Source organism: Macadamia integrifolia, chromosome 10 (genome assembly GCF_013358625.1).
Source record: "Macadamia integrifolia cultivar HAES 741 chromosome 10, SCU_Mint_v3, whole genome shotgun sequence".
NCBI classification, from domain to species: Eukaryota; Viridiplantae; Streptophyta; class Magnoliopsida; order Proteales; family Proteaceae; genus Macadamia; species Macadamia integrifolia.
The window spans coordinates 15,262,861-15,284,868 of NC_056566.1; the positions used below are offsets into that span (position 1 = coordinate 15,262,861).

The 22,008-nt window shown below is 37.1% G+C and overlaps 2 protein-coding genes and 1 pseudogene across 2 annotated transcripts; 1 reads left to right on the top strand and 2 right to left on the bottom strand.

Moving 5' to 3' along the window:
- Positions 1-301: 301 nt before the first annotated feature.
- LOC122092007 (BRCA1-associated RING domain protein 1-like) lies at positions 302-3,338 on the bottom strand. The gene is made up of 5 exons (XM_042662284.1): positions 3,079-3,338; positions 2,853-2,906; positions 2,673-2,743; positions 2,472-2,585; positions 302-2,361 (listed from the first exon to the last, which is right to left on the bottom strand). The coding sequence occupies exons 1-5, from the start codon at positions 3,171-3,173 to the stop codon at positions 2,222-2,224; spliced, it is 474 nt and encodes a 157-aa protein (XP_042518218.1). The 5' UTR covers positions 3,174-3,338; the 3' UTR covers positions 302-2,221.
- Positions 3,339-4,653: 1,315 nt separating this feature from the next.
- Positions 4,654-12,612, bottom strand: LOC122092008 (annotated as a pseudogene).
- A 4,145-nt stretch (positions 12,613-16,757) lies between these two features.
- LOC122092009 (multiple organellar RNA editing factor 2, chloroplastic-like) lies at positions 16,758-20,976 on the top strand. Its single transcript, XM_042662285.1, has 4 exons — positions 16,758-17,269; positions 17,455-17,552; positions 17,640-17,705; positions 20,747-20,976. Exons 1-4 carry the CDS (start codon positions 16,839-16,841, stop codon positions 20,887-20,889), a joined length of 738 nt encoding a protein of 245 aa, XP_042518219.1. The 5' UTR covers positions 16,758-16,838; the 3' UTR covers positions 20,890-20,976.
- Positions 20,977-22,008: the final 1,032 nt, after the last annotated feature.

Genomic DNA, 22,008 nt, shown 5'->3' on the forward strand with positions numbered 1-22,008 from the left:
TATACTGGATTGAAGGTGAATGCCTAAAGCACCATAAGCATGTTCAACTCCATCACAATTGAAAGGAGAATTTATGCAACAATGGTTTCTAATCCAAGACAAGTAAAATCTGTGTATGCTCCACCATTACAAAGAATGATTCTATTGATGGTTTCTAAAGATGTTTAAAACGAATCCTGTGCAGTGTGCAGAGAAGCCTAGATCAACTCATGAATATAATTTATAGTATCTGGTAACCAGTAAAAGAAGCCAACTTATGATATATAAAGGTTTAGTGTATTCACAAAAGGAAGATCAAATATCGAGCAGTGGAAGATTACTTCCCCTTCATTTCTGAAGTTAAAACCACGCTTCATTACACAAGACAAAAGCAGAGTTCTCGAATCTAACAAATTAGCAAGTAGGAGATAGAATCTTACAAGCAGTATTGATTCTAAAGGCCACATATGGCCAATGACCCGACATCCAAATTCGGCAGCAAAATCTTCTACTTCTTTGAATCTACACTCCACTGAAGTGAAATTTTCCAAGAAATCACAGTCGTAAACAATGAACGTTGAGGAAGTCGCATGTTTACTATATTGTAGGAGTCAACATGCCCCTGTTCGTAAAAATGGTACCCCAGCAGCCAACACTAAATACTCAAGGCATTCCTTGTATGATGGAACAAAATCACCAACGAAGTAGAAGTTGAGGCCAGTCAATATTCTTGGTGACTAAACAATAATTGCGGAGATCACTAAACCTCAGCCAACCATAGGCATCCATATTTCACAGTGCAATGTGTGCAAGCAATTAAATTGAGGGTGTAAGTGGGTTTTAAGTGCATTTGCATTTTCCAACATCCTAAGCCTGCCATTTTTGGGTCATCACAACAGCCATGATGTCACGCTGAACTTCATAAGGCTCTTCAGCCAAAAGCTGCAAAGCTTCCAAGCAAGCTTTTATCCCTGCCAGGAGCTGAACTGAACAACTTTTATAACTAAAAGACTTACAGTCAGAAAAGAAACATATGGACCAAGTCAAGATTTACATGAACTAAAAGAAAAGAGACTAATACAAACATAACACAAAAAGCTAAAAAGATGTGGCTGGACATCTGCCATAACTGCTCCATCATACTCAGGTTAGATTCTCTGATTTCAGCTCTTATACCTACAAGGTTTGTGATCATTCTGTTGGAAAATTCCTGAACCTCTCTCCTGGTGAGAGGTCTGTCCTTAACATCAGTTCCTTAAGGCATGTCAGCTGGCTCTTCATCCCTCAAAAGAGAATCTTGAAACACTTCTAGTTGCTCTTCTTCACTGGCACAATGGTGGGAATCTTCATTCCAGAGAGAGTAGCCTTATCAATGGGCTTAAAATCCTCAGCCACCAACTCATCCTCTAGATTAACCTTAAAATGCTTCAGAATTTTGGTAATTAATTTTCCAAATGGTAGAGATCCTTTAGCATTCGTGCATCCACCAGAGATCATGTATCTCAGAACAATGTAGGGAAGATTTATTTTTTTTACCCACTGTTAAACAGTATACAATAAAGGCTTGTAGAGGCAGGACATCATCTCTATGTCCACTTCTAGGAAGAATATTATACCCCACAATTATACTCAATATTCGTTGGGTATTCTTAAGACTCGTCTGTTTAACACGGTTCTCATCCTCATAATTTTTACAGATGCTCTCATATACTTCACTCTTATCTGCAACAGAGCTAATCTCATCCTTGGGATAGAAAAATATGTGATCACCATCATTTGAAATTCCAAGGATAGAGCCTAACTTAGAGGAATTAAATCTAATCTTCTTCCCTTTAACATAAGATGTGATATATTCCTCTTGATCCTCTTCATACATTACATTCATGTTACAGTAAAACATTCAAACCAACTGACGATAGCATTTTTCATTACTAGATATAATGTTTCTCCATCCTAAGGCATCAAGCATTTCTTTGATTCCAAAAGCCATGATGTCGTTGAGATCCACATAACTTCCCAGAGACACTTTCCTATTTTTGTACATCTCCCACAAGTCCTCTGCAGTTCTAGAGGCAAACCAAATGTTGCCATAGCTTACTTCCTCATTAGGTGCCCTCTGTTTCCCAACCATTTGCTCTAAATTTTCCGGTGCACCAACATTAAAATGTACATGAGATTCATCAGGCATTCCAGATTTCTCAACTTTATTTCCGAATGTTGCGAAGGAACTTAAGCTCCTCCATTAGCATGTAAAAGATGCCGAGGATGACTTTGGGTTGCTGGAGGTTCCCTTTCGCATGTTGTCAATCGATTCCTTCCTCAAAATATCATCAATAACAGTAGTAAACGTAATTGGGTATTGATCCAATGTCCTTCCAAAATCTACAAGGATCAAACGCAAAACACAGAACAAAGTCCCAATAAAATTACCAACTTAAAGTTCAAATAGACTGTAACAGAGAGAATCACCATAAGATTGAACATGACACTACCAGCCGCATCAATTTGATTTTGAGGTACCCAATGCAAGCGATTAGAGCCAAAGGCGGCATCCATGCTCTTATAGATATGAACCATACGTTCCATGTGAGGAGCCGGTCTTAAATCTACAAACAAGCATTCTCACTCGCATCACTTGTCAATGACTGCAAAATTCATTTTCTCAACTAGAAAAAACCAGACATTAACTCTACCTTTATCAACAAAAGGTGATATACAGACCGGACACTTGGAACCGAACTCTGTTGATCTAGGAATGCAAGAACTGGAGAAGGAAACAAAATTAAGACCCATATAAAAATATAACTTAAAAATAAATGAAATTGCAACCAAACAACTTCTGAAAAAGAGAGGGGGGGAGAAAGATGAAGGACCTGCATAATATGTGATTGCAAGGTATCAATAATGGTCGGTTCAGTAAGTTCAAGCTGCAGCGAAAAAATATGGCTCAAAATAAGTCCATTAAAATGGAAAATGAAAGAACTACAGAAAATCGCAAACATCACCGATTATATATTAGTCCAATTCTCACACAGACAAACATAAAAATATGAAATTAGGTCAAGCAAAATCCAGGAAGAAACGAAATCGAACTGATACCATAGGGGACACTTTAGTTCTAGACACATCTTCTGCAAGTGAAGCAACCATGGATTGAGGAAAAAAAAGCGACCGCTATTCACCGAATCCGTCATTACTGGTTTCGAAGGAGCAAAAGCACGCGAGCGAGAGATATAAAGAGAAGGACGAAACCTTCCATGGCTTCTTAAATGGCTTCTTAAATGCTAACAGAGATTGAAAGCTCGGGAACCCAAATTTTGATTGGAGGGGAAATGGCGGTTCTGAAGATGCTTTGGCTTTTCGAGAGTTCTATGATGCGGCTCCAGCAACGGGAGAGACCAGCAACATTAATTGTGATTTGAAAGGTACAATCACGTGGACGGTTCATAATCATCAAGAATGGATTTTTTTATTAAAAATCGTCCATTGGATTTGGATCAGATCGTGACTTTTGAACTGCGCGCGTTTTTCGCTCTCACTACCTTTTATGCCTTTGGGCTTTGGGAATGTTTACGCCGGAGAGCGTCCAATGTCGTTATGCTTTTATAATACTGTAAAAACGGTTATTGGATACAGCCGATTCTGTATCGGTGGAACGGTTTATTAGAAAGGGTAATATTGTTCTATAGTTTCAAGTATCGGTATTGGATCGGTGTTGTTTGGTACTGATAACCAATCCTGTATCAAGTGGAAAAAAATTTACCAGGCGATGTGGCCTTTGCATCTAAATATCGAGAAGAGAAAAATGACTGCCTCACCTCATGAAAAACGAAAATCCATCATTGTAGATGCTTCCACATGTGCTCCTATTGACCTCTACATCGACACAAGAATTATAAGAACCCAAGCATACACCCAGGTCCACTCAATTGTCTAATACACATTGGATGCATTAGGGTGTTGAAGAGGATCTTGGTGCAAGCCATGCTCCCTTGTAGGAAACCCCTCCCTTTTGTTTTTTTCTTATGTGAGTCATTTGTCAAAGACTGATGGAGGTAGCAGACCCCATTAGTTGTGCCTCCTTAGTATTTTGTTTCCTATAAACTTCACTTTCCCTTTTCCTTGTCCTCTCTTGGATCCATATGGTCAATCCCATTAATTTAAGATAACGCATTGTTGTCGTTGTTCTTGTTCATCGTCTAAGACTCACTTGGTAAAACTAATATTCAAAACTTTGTTAAGAATCGTTTAAAATTGCTAAACATTAAAATAAAAATAATATAAATCACGACAATTATAAAGAAAAAGAGTCACTAGCGTAAGGCCCTTGCTAATTGAAGTCGCCAGAGTCAAAGATGGCAACAAATAATTAGAGTAAGGTGGTTGGTGGATAACGTAGAGGGTGCATCTAGAATGTTTTATGATTGACGTATTCCTTTAAAACTCAATAAAATTTATAAAATCAATGCTCACTCAGCACACCTTAGGCCACTCACACGGGGTGTTTAGTGCTCTTCACTACTTTCACTGAAAGTTGAATAGTTCTCATTCAACCCCGATATGACCCAGTCCATGCGATTGTGGGGTCAATATGAGCCCGTAGGACTACTCAAGCCGAAGGCCTAGATACCCGTCATTAGCTAAAATAATAAAATATATATAGGGATATATTACACAACCAGTAATAAGCATCTGATAACCATTAAAGGGAAAGCCACCTTAGGATGTATCAAGATTTAGTGTAACAAAAAGAATGATCAAAATGAGGGCAGTGGAAGATTTACTTGCCCTTAACTTGAGAAGTTAACAGCACGCTTCTATACATAAGCCAAAAGAACAGCTCTCGAATCTAACAAATTAGAAAGTAGGTGGCTGAATCTTACAAGCAGCTATCGATTCTAAAAGCCATGTATGGCCAATGACCCGACATCCGAATTCAGCAGCAAAATCTTTTGCTTCTTTGAATCTACACCCATATACTCCTGCACTGAAGTGCAATTTTCCAGGAGATCACGGTGGTAAACAATGAACGTTGAGAGAGTTGTGTGTTTACTATCTTGTGGAAGCAACATGGCCTTGTTTGTAAGAAGAGTACCCCCAGCAGCCAACACTAAATCCTCAAGGCATGCCTTGTATGATGGCACAAAATCACCAAAGAAGTAGAAGCTGAGGCCAGTCAATAGCCGTGGTGCCTAAAAGTGCGAAGATCACTAGGACTCAGGCAACCATAAACATCCATATTTCACAGTGCAATGTGTGCAAGCAATTAAATTGAGGGTGTCAGTGAGTTTTCAAGTGCATTTCCATGTGTGCATTGAGGGAGGACTACCTTCTCTAATATCCTAAGTCTGCCATTTTTGGGGCCATCACAACAGCCATAAATGTCACGCTGAACTTCATAAGGCTCTTCAGACAAAAGTTCCAAAGCTTCCAAGCAAGCTTTTATCCCTGCCAGGAGAAATTCAAGTGGAAAATTAAACGAAGGAAGCAAAACATTCGTAAAGAAATCAACACAACAACATAGTACTATCAGACAGAATGCATTATTCAGTTCTGCCATGAAAATACATCCAACCCCAACGCAATCAAAACCCAAGATGTGTGTGCATGTGTGAAAAATCAGGCATTGAACTAGGCCCAATGTAAATCCACAAGAGGGAACATCCAAGAAAGACCAAATTCAGGACTGAAAAATTGGAACATTAGATCAAAAATTCATATAATTTCATCTAAAATTCATTCAAATGTTCAATGAGGCAACGACCATTTTTCGGGCCATCACAACAACCGGATTATCATAAAGCTTCCACGCAAGCTATTGTCTAGGAGCAACTGAAGGGAAAAACTAAACAAGAAAACAAGAAACTCTAGGGAAATCAACACGGCAACATAATGACAATCTGAAACATACAGCATATAGTCACTTTTGCCATAAAAAAAGAAAAACTCCAACTTTTTTTTTTTTTTTTTTTACCTAAAAAATCAGAGACACAAAACCTAAGATGCCACACACTCCATTATTTGTGAGCATGAGCACATATCCACTAAAACTGTTCTGAAATCTTCTGATGGAAGAAGAATCCACACATTGACCATATGAAAATGTAAAGCACAAAATGGAAGCATTTGAGCATACAAATGGGAAATGGAATGTCCATGCAACATAAACTTGAACCAAATCCAGGGCCAAAATTACAAACAATTGTATCACAACTTCACGTTACTATATCATAAGTTCATAATAAATGAACCAGACACTTGAAGGAAGTAACAAGACTAAGGAACATAACAGACAATTCCAGAGAATGAAAAGACAAGCTCACAGTCAATTTTTAAGACCCATCTCCCATGCAAGATGGCCATAAGGACTTTTATTGTCCTGCTGCAAGCACCCATATCATCTGTGGCTGCAATGACATGGGTGACATTTGGCTGCCAAACCTTGGAGATACTAGCACCAGTCAGTTTTTCGAACTTGCCCAAAATATTCTGCACAATAGTAACCAAATGAATAAGTTAGATAATCTATTCCTGCTGAAACATATCAGTGCCTTTAGAGAACTGAAGGTCAACCAAGAAAAGTGGACCATGATGAGTCAACAGGATTCAACCAAACTATAAGAAGCTTTAGACATGCATTCAGAGATGCAAACCACGGTCTTTTATGTAATACAGTGCTGACCCAAAATGCAAAACCCTCATCACAGGCCCATGTAAGAGGCTGCATTGAGATAACCAGATCCAACAAACAGCTTGACAAATGGTGCAGCAAACACCTTGTTGCTTTAGCTTTAGGTAACATAATGGAAATATCTCATCAACCCAAAACCTGTGCCTAGGCCCTAGGCTTTTCGACCAAATGATTGGGTTTGTCTGGATTCCAAAAAAATTAACTAGACGGCAAACCTTCATAAACCCAGACACTAACTCTATCTGCAACTTACCTTCTCTGTAACGGAGAGTGAAGATCCACACAGAACCCATCCTCGAGGATTTCCAGCCAACATTTCCCCGGATTTGATATGTTGACTACTTTCTCTGTCAAAAAAAGGATATATAGTCCAGAATAAGAACACATTTCCAGGACCCAAGGCTAAAATCCATGTAACAGGACATCTAATATTATAGAAATAGGAATCTCAGATATTACAGGCAACTAAACAAAGAATAAACACAAAGCACATATACACAAGCATAGGCACATGAGGACACCTTGCCCCGTCACAATCAGAGGCAAAGCTATCTGATTGTTGCTATCACTATTACAGACAGGACAAACAAAAATTGAAGGAAAGGAACCACTTAAACCAACACTTGTGATATTTAACCATCATTTTGTTCAGATACAGTGATACAGATGGACATGCAAATTTCCCATTAACAACCATATTATGGTATAGCACATCCACCACACAAGAAGGGACCAACCACGCTCACCACATACACAGAAGAAATATATGCATATTTAATTAAGTAAGAATTACTAATTCGTATTGCTGTAATCACGTGTGAGGGGGAGGACCCAATGTGTACCAGCTTCATGACTAGTTTAAAAGAACTTGCTGCTAATATTTCCAAAAGCTTATAAGAAAATGACAGTTCACTAAATTTAAAAATATTCATTGGAAAAAAAGAAACCAGAATCTCAACATGGAAGATTGAGTAAGCATTTATGCAAAGTGAGTCACATGAAAAGAATGAGATTTACATTTGATTTTCTGAAGCATGGAAAGCTCCCATTCTCTTCCCAAGCTTGGAGATTTCGTTTGGAAACTTTGTTAAAGAATGGGTAGGGCAAAGCACATGAAAATTTTCCTGCGACAAATCAACAAGCACAAACAATTCAAACACTATAATCTTTTAGAATAATAAAAAAATAAAATAAAAAAATAAAAAATAAAAAGAAGAAGAAGAAGAAGAAGAAGAAGAAGCTCTGCATCTTTAAAAGCAAAACTTCCCACGATACAAATATTAAAAAGCATAGATAGCTTACAATATCCCACCGGCAATCTTCAATTTGCACTGCACAGGGAACATGAAAAGACTTTCGGCAGGATTTTGCATAACAGCCAAGAGCTGCACCCTTCAGACCACAATGGTTGCACTTGATCTTTGCACCCCTTGAAATTTCTTTCTCCAAATTATAAACAGTATCATCAACAAAATACACCCGGGGTGTCCTGTAATATCAAATAGTATCCATATCCAGACCAAGGTCCGAATATGAACAAATCATAAGTTAAGGAAGTTAGAAAGTGCATAGAAGGCTTCAGAACCACTGTCTAAATTAACAAAAACATAAATCTTACCACTAAAATGAAGGAAAATAGTCTTAAGTTCTAAATAGATTAACAAGTTTTCCCTCTTCGTAACCCAGAAAAAAGATATCCATCCAATAAACCAATTTTCAGTTCCAAATGTCTCGCTACATGAGTCTAATCACCCAATGAACTTCAAATATTGTTTTATGACAATTTGGTTTAGTAAGACCACAACCTACGTGTCTTACCCTCAGCAGGCATCCAATGGCCCCTCTTCATAGACAAATCTTTTCAAACCTTCTCTGCATTCTATGCTTATAGCATGTTTGGACAAGTGGACCAAGTCGCTTTTGATGGTTGCAAAAATGCAAAAGTGGCTGGGCATCAATGGGTCATCCTTGGTTGATGCACCCAGCAGCTTCTGATAGCTCAGCCAGTTTTTTAAGCAGGCACCCCGCAGAAAGCACCAGCTACCTGGATTTCATCCAAACATCATTGACCGACATAGGGCCCATTGTGCAGCAAGAAAATAGGGAAAGCACTGGCTGCCCACACATCCAAACACGGAATCAATCCATCTGGAAGCAGTTGGATCAGCTTTTTCTTAAGACTGCTATGTCGCACTGGAACAAGTTGTATGCTAGGTGAAAACTTACTGTCTATATTTATATATTCTTAGGGAGTCCTAAGACATTGGAAATTTCCAAATCATTTAAACGCCATTGTTCATAATCCAGCCTTCATGTACTTAAACAGCCACCCATATTCTTATACCAATGATTCCCCTTCCAGAATCTCCGATCTCTGTTATTAGTAATGTTTAGCTACTGATTGAGGTTTTTTTTTTTGAGGGTGGGAAGATGCAACATGTTCCACTAGCTTCCACAACTTAATACACTTTAAGAAGTCTCTAAACTGGGGGGTTAGAACTTTGGCAGAGATACAAATAGACATGTTAGGATAGAGACATAATAAATTGCAACTGTAATTTTAGTAATCAGAATCACAGATTAAGGCTTACCATTCAATGCACTTCCTGTGTACATGCAAGACATTGCGTTGTGCTACATTGTCTGCCACTACTTCCTTCCCATTGGCAAAATGAATCATTGGCCCAGTATACTGGAAGAAACCGTATTATAAAGACTTAAAATTTAACTTCACTAGTGCTGAGAAATTGTACAGATAAAGGTTCTGTTAAATAATGAACCAAGCCTTTTACATTAGAAAATAGATTTTAGTGGCACATTAAGCCAATTTATCTATTGTAAGAAACAATGGGAAAGGAAAGCCACTATTCAAAATGAAGGACTACCTGTGACAAACTTGATGAATGGCAAAATGCACAGGTCACAGTCGATTTTGAATCTGAACAATCTGGACTAACTGATGGGTGCACGGTAGCAGATGAACAATTTTTCGGTTTGGATTTAGACATCACAACATACTCAGAACCAAAAAAAGGGGACTCATGAATGCCATTTTCTGTGGCAGTATCTCTAGGATCATAGTTCAGCTTCATTCTCTTTCTCTTTGATTCTCTACCATGGTCCTCTCCAGGTTGAGTTGATGGTCCTCGACCCATCTGTGTTACAAACCCATCTACTGATTCCTTATTCAGCATGCTTTTGGCTGAGAATTTTTCAACACTCTGCAGAAGCATTTAAATCCCACAGCTTTGAGAAATAATATAACCCTAATACATACCTGAACACATACTAATTACATGAATGCATGAAAATGAAGACTGATATTGGATTAAAACTCTTACAAGCAATATCAAGGAAGCTATTGAGTAGAGTAGCAATGTAATCTACAAATAAAAGCTAAAGTTCACTATTAAGAAGTGGCCAAGCTCAAGTTCTATTAAGCACATCTGTAGAGTAGCAAGGAAATGATGAAGGCACCCATAACTCAACTAAGCCAAAGCTGGAAAGGTATCACAAAATAACTATAATTGCTCAACAGAGACGATAAGAATTCTAACAGAATATCAAATTTGACAGGACAAAGAGGAGGGTAGTTAACATTGACTGTCTTGTCAAGATTAAATTGACAAGACTATTACGGAGATACTAAGTAGCAAAGAGAAAATGAATGCAGAAGGAACACAAAAAACACAACATATTTACTTGGTTTGGCAATGTGCCTATGCCCGCAAGCAAAGACCATCAGAGAGATCTTTAACAGCACAATGATTACCACAAAAAAAAAAAAAAAAAAAAAACCTCTGAATCTGAGCAAGGCGTGTGGAGCGGCTGTAACCCTATTCTCCATTGACAATGATGTGGAATTGTGGATGGTCATCACACTGTGGGCGTAGGCAATCTTCGAACCAATTCACGTTGCATGATTGTTTGTTCACAATTTCCATTGTTTTCTGCATCCTTTTAGTTTCGTTTCTAAAATACCAACCATTTTGTTCTATTTCATTTTCATGAATGATATCTTTCCTGCAATCTATCCTAAAAATTAAGCATAACCATTTTGTTCTATTTCATTTTAATAAATGATATCCTTCCTTCCCACTATCCTAACAAATTAAGCATATTTTGCTATGCACAGTAGTCAAAATAGCACCAAAACACAATAGATTCCATGTTTCCAGGTTTACTGGGACCCACCAAAATGAATAGTTTCATCTTGGATTTTATTAGATCTTTCCACACATACTCGTCACGCCTAAAAGAGAATATTTCTTTTCCCATTTCCATATTTTTTTTTGGGGGGGGGGGGGGGGGGGTGTGGTGGTTTGGGGGGGAGAGGAGGGGAGTATCTCACATGTATTCATTTCATGAAAAGCTCTACTAATAACCTCAATATTTGTAGTAGCAATCGTGGAATTGAACCAGGTTAGTCGATTACAGATTGTTCGAGAGGTACATGCTATATAGCATTTCATCTGATTTACGAAGCACACCTCACAATAATATCTGTTTCAACTTCTCAATGTCATTCAACCACTGGGAGCAACATGTGTACTAAAAGCACATCTCATAAAAGAAATTAATCAGTAATCTCATAAATCATAAAGAAAGAACAGTTTGGCAAACAATACAAAGTAACAAAAATCACAATCAGCTAATAAAACAGGCAATTCAGTCACAGAATAGCATGTAAATATGAAACAGAGCATACAGATCACAGAACAGACAGTTCATAACTACTAAAAATTATGAGTATAGAAAAATTTGAACACAATAACTATGGGTAAATTATTGGTTACTATAGTCCATATACTCATTATTCATGTAGTTCCATATATTAAGGATAAAATTCTCCATTAATCCTTAAAGCCACAACTTGATTATAACATACCTGCTGGCTACAATGGTAACTGCTGTCATCATCCGAATCCTTCCCATCACCAAAAGATGGTGATCTGTCCGAGGATGTTTGCGTGAACGGATTCAAATACCCTTCTGGAGCTCCACCCAAGTCACCTCGCTCATCTACAAGCTGCTGAGCCTGCAATGAGATGCCATTCCCTTCCTCTTGAAGCACTCTCTGTTCCCCAATCGGTTGGTCTAAATTTTTCTGTGCAGCACCATTACTTGGTACATGAGATTCATCAGGTATTCTAGATTTCTTAACTCTGACTTCCGAAAATTGCGAAGGAACTTCAGGTTCTCCATTAGCACGTAAATATGCTGGGAATGACTGTGGGTTGCCGGAGGTTCCAAAGGCGGCATCAATTTGACTCTGTGGTACCCAGTGCAAGAGATTAGCACCAAAAGCGGCATCCATACTCCTATAGATATTAACCATATTTTCCATGTGAGGAGCCAACCTTAAATCTGCAAACAAGTATTCTCAATCGCATCATTTGACAACACCAGCAATTTTCATTATCTAAACTAGAAAAAAGGCCAGACATCAAAACTCAACCTTCATCATAAAAAGGTGATCTACAGGCAGGACACTCTGAACCGAACTCTGCTGATCTAGATATGCAAGAACTGAGGAAGGAAACAAAATTAAGACCCAAATAATAATAAAACGTAAAGAAGTAAAATTTCAATTGCCTAATGAACAAAAAATTCGTGAAAAGAAAAAAAGGATGAAGGACCTGCAGAATATGTGATTGCATGGCATCAATAATGGTCGGTTCAGCAAGTTCAAGCTGCAGAGGAAAAAAAAATTAGCACAAAAATTAGCCCATTAAAATGGAAAAATTAAGCAAAAATTCAGGAAAAAACGAAATCAAAATGATACCATAGGGAACACTTGAGTTCTAGACACAACTTCTGCAAGTGGTGTATCCATGGATTGAGAAAAAGAAATCGACCGCTATTCATCGAATCCGCCATTACCGGTTCCGGTGTTTACTCGTTTCAAAGGAGCGAAATAACGCGGGAGAGAGAGAGAGAGACCTGAGTCACCAAGACCTTCTGGCTTCCAAGTTCAATGGTGGTTCGGTGTGTTAATATTTTATTCATTTTTTTTTGGAAAGCTTTTCGAGAGTTGCGCATCGGGGCGGGAGATATCTATCAACTGTCATCTCTGATTTGATTTGAAAGTCGCATTCCTCTACTAAGCCTATAACCTTTCCTATAGCCTCATGGTCTAGATTCAAAAGAAAATTACAATATCAACCCTGAGATTTACTCTATTATTAAGACCAACCCCTAACTATTGACAATTACACTACGGCATTACTTCCTTCCTTTTGTTTTTCTTCTTGCCCAATATGAAAGCACTTATGTCCAATATTTTTCCAAGACATGCTCACTGTTAATTAAAATGGAAAGGACAAAAAAAAAAAAAAAAAACGTATGGTACGGGTTTTAAATAGATAAAAACGATGAACAGTATAGTCAAAAAATGTCAAAAAACCAAGAAACGGCATACGGACGAAATTTACTCTATTATTAAGACCAACCCCTAACTATTGACAATTACACTAAGGCATTACTTCTTTCCTTTTGTTTTTCTTCTTGCCCAAAATGAAAGCACGTATGTCCAATCTTTTTCCAAGACATGCTCACTGTTAGTTAAAATGGGAACGACAAAAAAAACAAAAATATATGGTACGGGTTTTAAATAGATAAAAATTATGAACGGTATAGTCAAAAAAATGTAAAAAAAAAAAAAGAACGGCAAACGGACGAAAACGAACCGTACAAGTATTAAACGTGTAGTTTTAAAAAAAACGAAACCAAAACAACGGTAGTATACTCATGCAATTTTAGAGATTATTACTTGTATACATGCATCTAATGTTCCAAAAACTCTGGGAGTCCCAAGATAAAATAGCCCAATGGGTTACAAGAAAATGAGATGTTACTAGCTTTAGCTTCTCCTTACTCAATGGGCTATAAGAATAAGAGCTTTTTTTCTTATATATAGTATGGAAGTTAAAAACCAAAAACCAAGTATCATATTGTCTTCACTCTTCACTTTTACTAATAGTTATATATAGATATATATATATAAATTAATTAATTTTTTTAATAAAATTCTTATTTTACCCTTAAAAAATGGATACGCATTTAAAACGGCCTGTTTAAAACACGTTTAAAATGGATTCTTTTGTCATTTTCGTTTTTTTCCGTATTGTATAATAGCATACAGGAAAACACGTTTTAAACGGTAAAAAAACACAACCTCATTTAAAACGCATTTTAACTAACAGTGGACATGCTAAGTCTCTTCATTATGATGTTACTTTCCCTCATAAGTTTCCGAACCTTTTTATTCATCAAACAAACGTAGCACATATGAATGAAAATAATGAACATATTGAACCAAATAGAGATACAGACCCATCAAATTAGACACTACATCAATGTGGAGCTGTGAACATAGTGAAAACTGGGGTATGGTTTAATAGATTTCTATTTCAATTTCATGAGGTGATTTTTATTTTGAAATTGTTTGATTTGATTTTGACACCTTAGTTCATTAAAATATAAAATTAAATAAAATAAAAATTCCAAAATTTTTTAAATTAAATTTTGCACCTGTTTATTTGAATGATTGATAAATTAGTAATTTTATGTTAGAAATAAAACACCACTTTTCTATTTTTTAAATATTTACTCTAAATTATAGGAAATGGTAAAGATATCCAGAGTGGCTCTTGGATTCCCTCTCTCCCATGCTACAAAGTACACTGCCCCTTAGTCTAGATTTTACAATTGTTTGGATTTTTTTTTAATATACTAGTGGGGAAATGATGACCTTTGGGAGATGAGGATCTTGCTAACTCCAAAGCATGGGGAGAGGAATCCTATTGGATTGGTGTCCGTTTTAATTGATCTCGATTATTGGTCGAAAAATGATTTTAAAAGTAAAACTAGGGATATTTTTGGTTGATCTAAATTGATATCAATCATGATCAATCATGTTTCCGATATCAAGTTTTCAAATCTTGCTCCAAAGTGCTCTCCTCTATGAAGTTAGCATATCGTATGAGAGCTTTTCTATCCCGACTTCTTTCCACCTCTAGCTCCAAACTCAAGTAGTATGAAAGATTTTGTAATATTTGAAAGTGCCCAATGAAATAATATTTTTTATGATCAATATGATGGATCAAGGAAAATATCAACAATACGATCATGAATCTAATTAATATATACTAGGATCTATATCGAATTGGGAAGATTCCATAAGTTTTAGCTTTTCCCTCTTATATAATCTTATTTTATGTTTTCTCTTTCTCAGTCTTGTTTGTTTCCCTCTTTATGTAAATTATTCAATAGTCGTTGCTTCATTTATATAGATGGGGTAAGAGGTATAACATTGAAATATAATACAAGTGGGACATTCCCATGATAGAATCCAATCGTAAAGAGGTCCACTGGGCTTTATACTTTAAGGTGGTTAACCGAAGACCTGGATTCTCATTAGGAGATTATTCCTGAACCGATCTTTGTTCAATCCAACCTATCGATCAACACCCAACCACTAATCTTACTCCATACAATTATTGGTACTCGTTTATACAAAGAAAACCATTACACCCAAAAATTCTATAACTTCATTTGGAAGGTTTGCAAAAAAGCACACTATCGATGTCCATGGTAACCTCCAACACAGAAACATGGTATTTTGAATTGTGCCCCCTATTATAGGAATACCGGAGACGGTTAGAGCATGCCCTTCTTTAGTGCCCTCATGCCCAATGGGCGTGGTTAATTTGCCTTATGTGTTAACTAAGTATTCATCTTCCCACTCAATATGGTCTATAGAGTCTATCCAAATTAGATTTCGCAATGGGACCGATGTCCAAGTATGACTAAGAGGCAATAGAAGGAATGTTTCACAACTCATTATGGGAACTTTGGAAGCAAAGAAATACATGGCTTTCAGAAGGGAAAAAAATCGTCTGCAATTCCGATATCGTACAATTCCGTGAAATACCACCTTCAGGGGGTGACACGTGTATTGATACCAATGCAATGGTCCAGATCTGATTTAAATGCCTCTTCACTGATTTAATGTGTTATTAGTTGTACCAGATCTGGACCATTGTATTGGTATCAATACACGTGTCACCGCCTGAAGGTGGTATTGCACGGAATTGTACAAGATCGGAATTACAGATGATTTCAACCCCTTCATAAGGGATTGTCCATTATTTGCGCCCATGAATGGATATGGTTACGATCATTTCAACACTCCCTCCAAGTTTCTATTACTCTATCCATCTTCCTTGGCCTCCACATGCCTTTGATATGAGCCCACTACATTTACACTCAGGCCTCAAGCTATTGTCTGTGTATGTAGAAAACCTCCTACGTGAAGAACCTCTTCAAAATTGTACTCACCTTTTTACCTAACAATTTCTAAATCTTCCTACTTGTGAACTTTCAACAAAAAGCTTTTGTCAAGTGACAAAATTAAATTGAAACTAAAGCGGTCTAGATAAAAACAATAAACAATTTAATAAGTGGTTCGATTTTGACTTCAAAATTAAGATAATTTAAGTTAAACAATTTAATCCGATGATAAACCGTTTATAATCAATTAATATATTCATAGTATATAATAAATAATTATGTAAAAATAAATAAATCCCATTAAAAACTTAAAATAAAAATTAAAATATATAAACAACTATAACCTTATAATTAAAAAAAGTATATATATGTATAAATAATCAAATTCAATGTTAAATTTACATCCATTTTAATTGAAAAAAAAATCTTAGAATGAAAAATTAAAAACCTAATAAATCCTTTTAGAATCAAAATCAAACTAAATAGATTAAACAAAACTGTTTAAACCGAAACATGTTTATTAAATGATTTGATTTTAATTACCTAAAATATTGTATTAGACCGAATTGAACCGAGCCATTTAACACCCTTATTTTGACCTAGGCCGCTCAATGCATGCTTCCAGCTACATACTTGATCAAACGGCTGGATCCTAGCAATCCGACACATTTCCATCAGAACCGTCCATGGATACTAATTGCGCACAAACATCTGATTATTTTAGCGGATAAAATACCAGCCAAATGCTAATGACTCTGTATCCTTCACTACTCGAGCAAACAAACAATATAAATAGCCCTTCAACCCTTACAAAACCCTCGTGATCACTTCCCGGACAAACACCCTTGTGAGTTTCCTCTTCTTAGGTGTCGGCATGGCTGCGGCCTTCGCTCGATCAGTCCAGTTCTCCGGCTATTCGCGTCCCTCCCTCTTCCTCGCCAAGAGCCTTCTATTCTCTTCCTCCTCTTCTTCATCTATAGCTCGGGCTCCTCCGCTCGCTGGCTTCGTCAGAGCAAGACGATCTTCAGTCTTGCTTTCGCACTCTGTTCGGGTAATGGCACCTGGTGCAAGCCGTTTGAACCTTATTCGATGCAGGGTGCATCGATCTGGTGGAGATTCTGCGTACTCTCCGCTTAACTCAGGGTCGAACTTCAGTGACCGGCCACCGACGGAAATGGCCCCTCTGTTTCCTGGCTGTGATTATGAGCATTGGCTCATTGTCATGGATAAACCTGGTGGTGAGGGTGCCACTAAGCAGCAGATGATCGATTGCTATATTCAGACTTTGGCCAAGGTTGTTGGAAGGTATACATTCATTTTGACTGAGCTAATAATGTGTTAGGGTTTCGGTAATTTTTATTTTTTCTTCTTTTGGACCAAATCCGTAATTTTATTGTTTCGATTATCACTGCACATTTTAAAGCATTTTATGGATCAATTATAATTCTTGTTTTCCCTCTCTAATTGTGGTTATTTTTAATGATAACCAGTGAAGAGGAAGCGAAGAAGAAGATTTACAATGTTTCATGCGAGAGATACTTCGGTTTTGGCTGTGAAATTGACGAGGAAACCTCAAATAAGCTCGAAGGCAGGATTACCTCATAATTCACAATTTTAAGCATCTGTGTTGGCTATGTAGCGTGTGTTGTTCTGAATTGTTGCTTTTCCTTTACAGGTATTCCTGGTGTCCTCTTTGTGCTTCCGGATTCTTACGTGGATGCAGAGAACAAGGACTATGGAGGTAAGCCTTTCAAGACGTGTGGGATCTTAACGCGTTGTATTGTCTGTCTTAAATGTTTCGTGTATAAATTAATGTTCACAGATTAATACACAAGCCTCATTTCCTATCTATTTTTCTCTGACTGGTCACAAGTTTTTCTATTTGGTCTTATTTGTTGAATTGGTGATTGCTATTTTTAGAGGTCAATTTCCAGTTTGAATGCCAGAATTTTGATGGAACCTCTTTCTTAGGTAGAGAAATGAAGTTCAGATGGGAAACACCATGTTACATATGGGTAGGATCAGTCCATCTTGGCAAAGCAGAAGAGCCCTCAGAGGGGTGATGACAAGCTTTGAATGCTAATGGACTTAAATTGAACTTCTCTCCAAACTGTTCTGTGGTTCCTGTATTCAATGGAATTGCAGATCAGTGGAGATGAAACATAAACTTGGTAATTCTGTTGCCTGATTGTCTGACATGAGCTTCTGGATGATCCAGAGCAAGCTAAGTCGTCTAAATATCCCTTTTATTTTACTATCATAGGGTATTCTGGACTAGAGAAAGTTATTTAGTATTATCTGATCAGTGTGTGATATTATTAAACACTATAAGTATGTGAAGTGCATGAAATATAACAGCTTCTGGATTATTTCCTTAGTTTTAATTGTGTGTTAGTAAAGGACTGAATACTAGGTTGGTAAGTATTAAGTGCAAAACTGTTTGGGAATGGCTTTATGTGCATTATATATTATAATTTGGGTACAGCCAGTCCATCTTGGCAAAGCAAGTAGCCTTAGAAGGCAATGTCTAGCTTTGAATGCTAATGGACTCACATTAAAATTCTCTCCTAACTGTTCTGTTCTTCTGATACTTAATGGAGTTACAGATCAGTGGAGATGAAACATGCAGTTTTACTCTAAATGTTAAACATTCATACTGAGAAATGTGAGATCAACTTTGTTTGGTCGGAAGCTAGTCTTTGGTCAAGATTAGGGGTATGTTCTATCTTTTTCATTTAGGTGATGAACAAATGGTAGTTTGCTACTACTAGACAATAATGTCCTTTGGAATTTTAATATTTTTGGCATAAGTTTAATCTTCTAATAATTATGGGTGAGTTTGACCATCGGCAGATTGTGTGGTGCCTTGATGAAAGTATATGATGCATTTTTCCAGATTGAACCGGAATGGACGTTGTTTTGTTGACTCTATATTTTTATTTTCAATTGAATGCATTAAACACATGCACACATGCATGCATTGTCCATGTTGGAAACTTGGAATAGCTTGAATCTTATTGTGTTCAGACTGACCATCTTCTGGATTGACTTGGTGGACATACGGAGGGGATATGAAATGGTAGGTTTAGTTTTCTAGTGCTCTATCTAAATTATATGAGATGTTTTTAATGTGTATCGGGAATTAAGAAACACCAGTTTCAATGCTTCTTTGTTTCTACTCGGAAAAAGTGAATTTGTAGAGGTCAATTTCCAGTTTGAATGCCATTATTCTGATAGGACCTCTCTATTAATTGTTCCAAGCTTAAGGGAGTTGCATGTCCACAAAGTGCCTCTCTAGATTTTCAGCTTGCAGATGAGAATGCATCTGTTGAAATGTATTTGTTCAGGTTGACAAGGGGGGGTTGGTGGAAAACTTTAGTATAGATGGTTAACACCATGTTACATGTGAGTACGTTTAGTCCATCTTGGCAAAGCTGAACAGCCCCCAAGAGGGTGATGACAAGCTTTGAATGCTAATGGACTTATATCAAACTTCTCTCCTAACTGTTCTGTGGTTCCCGTATTCAATGGAGTTGCAGATCAGTGGAGATGAAACATAAACTTGGTATATTCTGATGCTATTGCTTACATGATTGTATGACGTGAGCTTCTGGATGTTCCTGAGCATGCTAAGCCATATAAATATTCTTATTTTACTACCATAGTGTATGCTGTAATCGAGAAAGTTATTTAGTATCATCTGATCTCTATGTGTGATATTAAACACAATCAGTTTGTGATGTTTATGAAATATAAAAGCTTCTAGATTGTTTCCATAGTTTTGTTGTATGTTAGAGAAGGGGACTAGGTTGGTAAATATGAGGTGCGAAACTGGTTGGCAATGACCTTATGTGCATAAGCATATTATATTCTAATTTGGGCACAGTCAGTCCATCTTGGCAAAGCAAGTAGCCTTAGAAGGCAATGTCTAGCTTTGAATGCTAATGGACTCACATTAAAATTCTCTCCTAACTGTTCTGTTCTGATACTTAATGGAGTTGCAGATCAGTGGAGAGGAAACATGTAGTTTTACACCAAATGTTAACATTCATACTGAGAAATGAGAGATCAACTTTGTTTGATCAGAAGCTAGTCTTTGGTCAAGATTAGGGGTATGTTCTCTCTTTGTGATTTAGGTGATGAAGAAATGGTAGTTTTACTACTAATAGGCAATTAGATCCTTTGGCATTTTAATATTTTTGGCAGAAATTTAATCTTCAAATAATTATGGATGAGACCATCACCAAATTGTGTGCCTTGATAACACTATTTGATGCTTTTTTTTTTACCAGATTAAACCGAGATGCATGTTGTTTTGTTGGCTCTATATATTTTTATTTTCAATTGAATGCATTAAACACGTGCACACATGTGACTATTTGTCCTGCAAGCATGAATGTGCCCATCATTGTGTATTGCTTTTCCTATGCCAGAGAATATAACCATTGAATATTACTTAATTTTCTTAAATTAACTATCGAGATCATTAAAGGTGATGAGTTTGTTATGTGGAAAGGAGTTGCTATGAAACACTTTTATTATATAACCACAATAATCTTTCCTGTTGTGTCTCACCAGCAAAGAGGGCCTTCAAATTAATATTGTCCCCCATGCATTTGGTCATTTTGGGTTTATTCAAGTTATTGCAGTTGGTTATATAGTCCTAGTTTGAATGAGTAATGAATGATACCATTCCAATATTGTTTATCTCAATTGGGTTTAATCTTTTTCAGTACAATTGGGTTTAACCATTCTAACATGTCTATTTTTCATTATTTGTAGCTGAACTGTTCGTGAATGGGGAGATAGTGCAGAGATCCCCAGAGAGACAAAGGAGAGTGGAACCTGTGCCCCAGAGAGCTCAGGACAGACCCAGATATAATGATAGAACAAGATACGTGAGGCGCAGAGAGAACCAACGGTGAATGTAAATAAAGAATACCATCTCTTGTCCTCAACATATATGTAGTTTTTTCTGAAACCCTACAAATCAATGTATGTTGTGTTATCTCCATGCGCCCTAGGGTTCTTGGTGTCTGGTTGCCAGAAGAAAAGAAGAGTATGGTTGCACTCAAATACAGGACCGTTGATTGTTCCCACCTTCCTATCGTTTGGATTCACCTTTTCGGTGCTCTTTATTTGATTGTTATGGGTAACCCCAAATCCATGACCATCGATGGTTTCCTCCCTCCCCTTCACCTTGCATCTCCCCAACGGGCCAACCCCTCCATCTACAGCTCCATGCGCACCTTCTTCCCTGCAACTCCCCCGCCCTCACCTCAGCCCGCGCCTGTAACTCTTCACTGCCCACTACCTGCCCCTATACCTGCAACCCTTGTACGTTAGGAAGGAAATTAGGGTTTCCATTAACATTTGATGAAGAACCTACAATTTATTCACGTCTTCAACATCTTCATCGTGTAATCAGAGTTAAGAATCCAAATTCTCTGCCATGATTAAAACATCAGTGCTTCAGGTATCACATAATCCTCTTTCCAAGCTCACAACAGTGAGGCTTAATACCAGACGGTTTGAGTGCCGATTGGATACATTTAAACGAACAACTTTCACAGAGAATCCGATGGATTGTTTCTTGATTTGGGCGAGAGATCAATTTCTTTTTTATCAGAAAAAAATAAAATAAAAAAATAAGAAAACTCCTTGCAGAACCGTTACATATTAGACTAGAAACTTAACATTTTATGCAGCTTAAACACCCCTTTTTTTTTATATACTTTCTAAATCTTAAATCCCTATTATTCCAACGAACAAATTACATGAAAACAACTATTACAGATGAACAGTTAAAGAAAGGAAGGGGGTTTTTTTTTTTGGGGGGGGGGGTTGGGTGGGTGTGGATGGAATAAGAAAAATCTATTACGACAGGGAATATTCACATGAGTTTTAGTCTCATAAAGTTATTTATTTATTTATTTTTTAGGTCGAATGGATCAAGTTCACGTATGAGAATGTTCTCGTACACTCCTAATCTGTGGATGTAGAATCTATTAAATAATGAAAGAGAAAATTGATTCTATATCCAC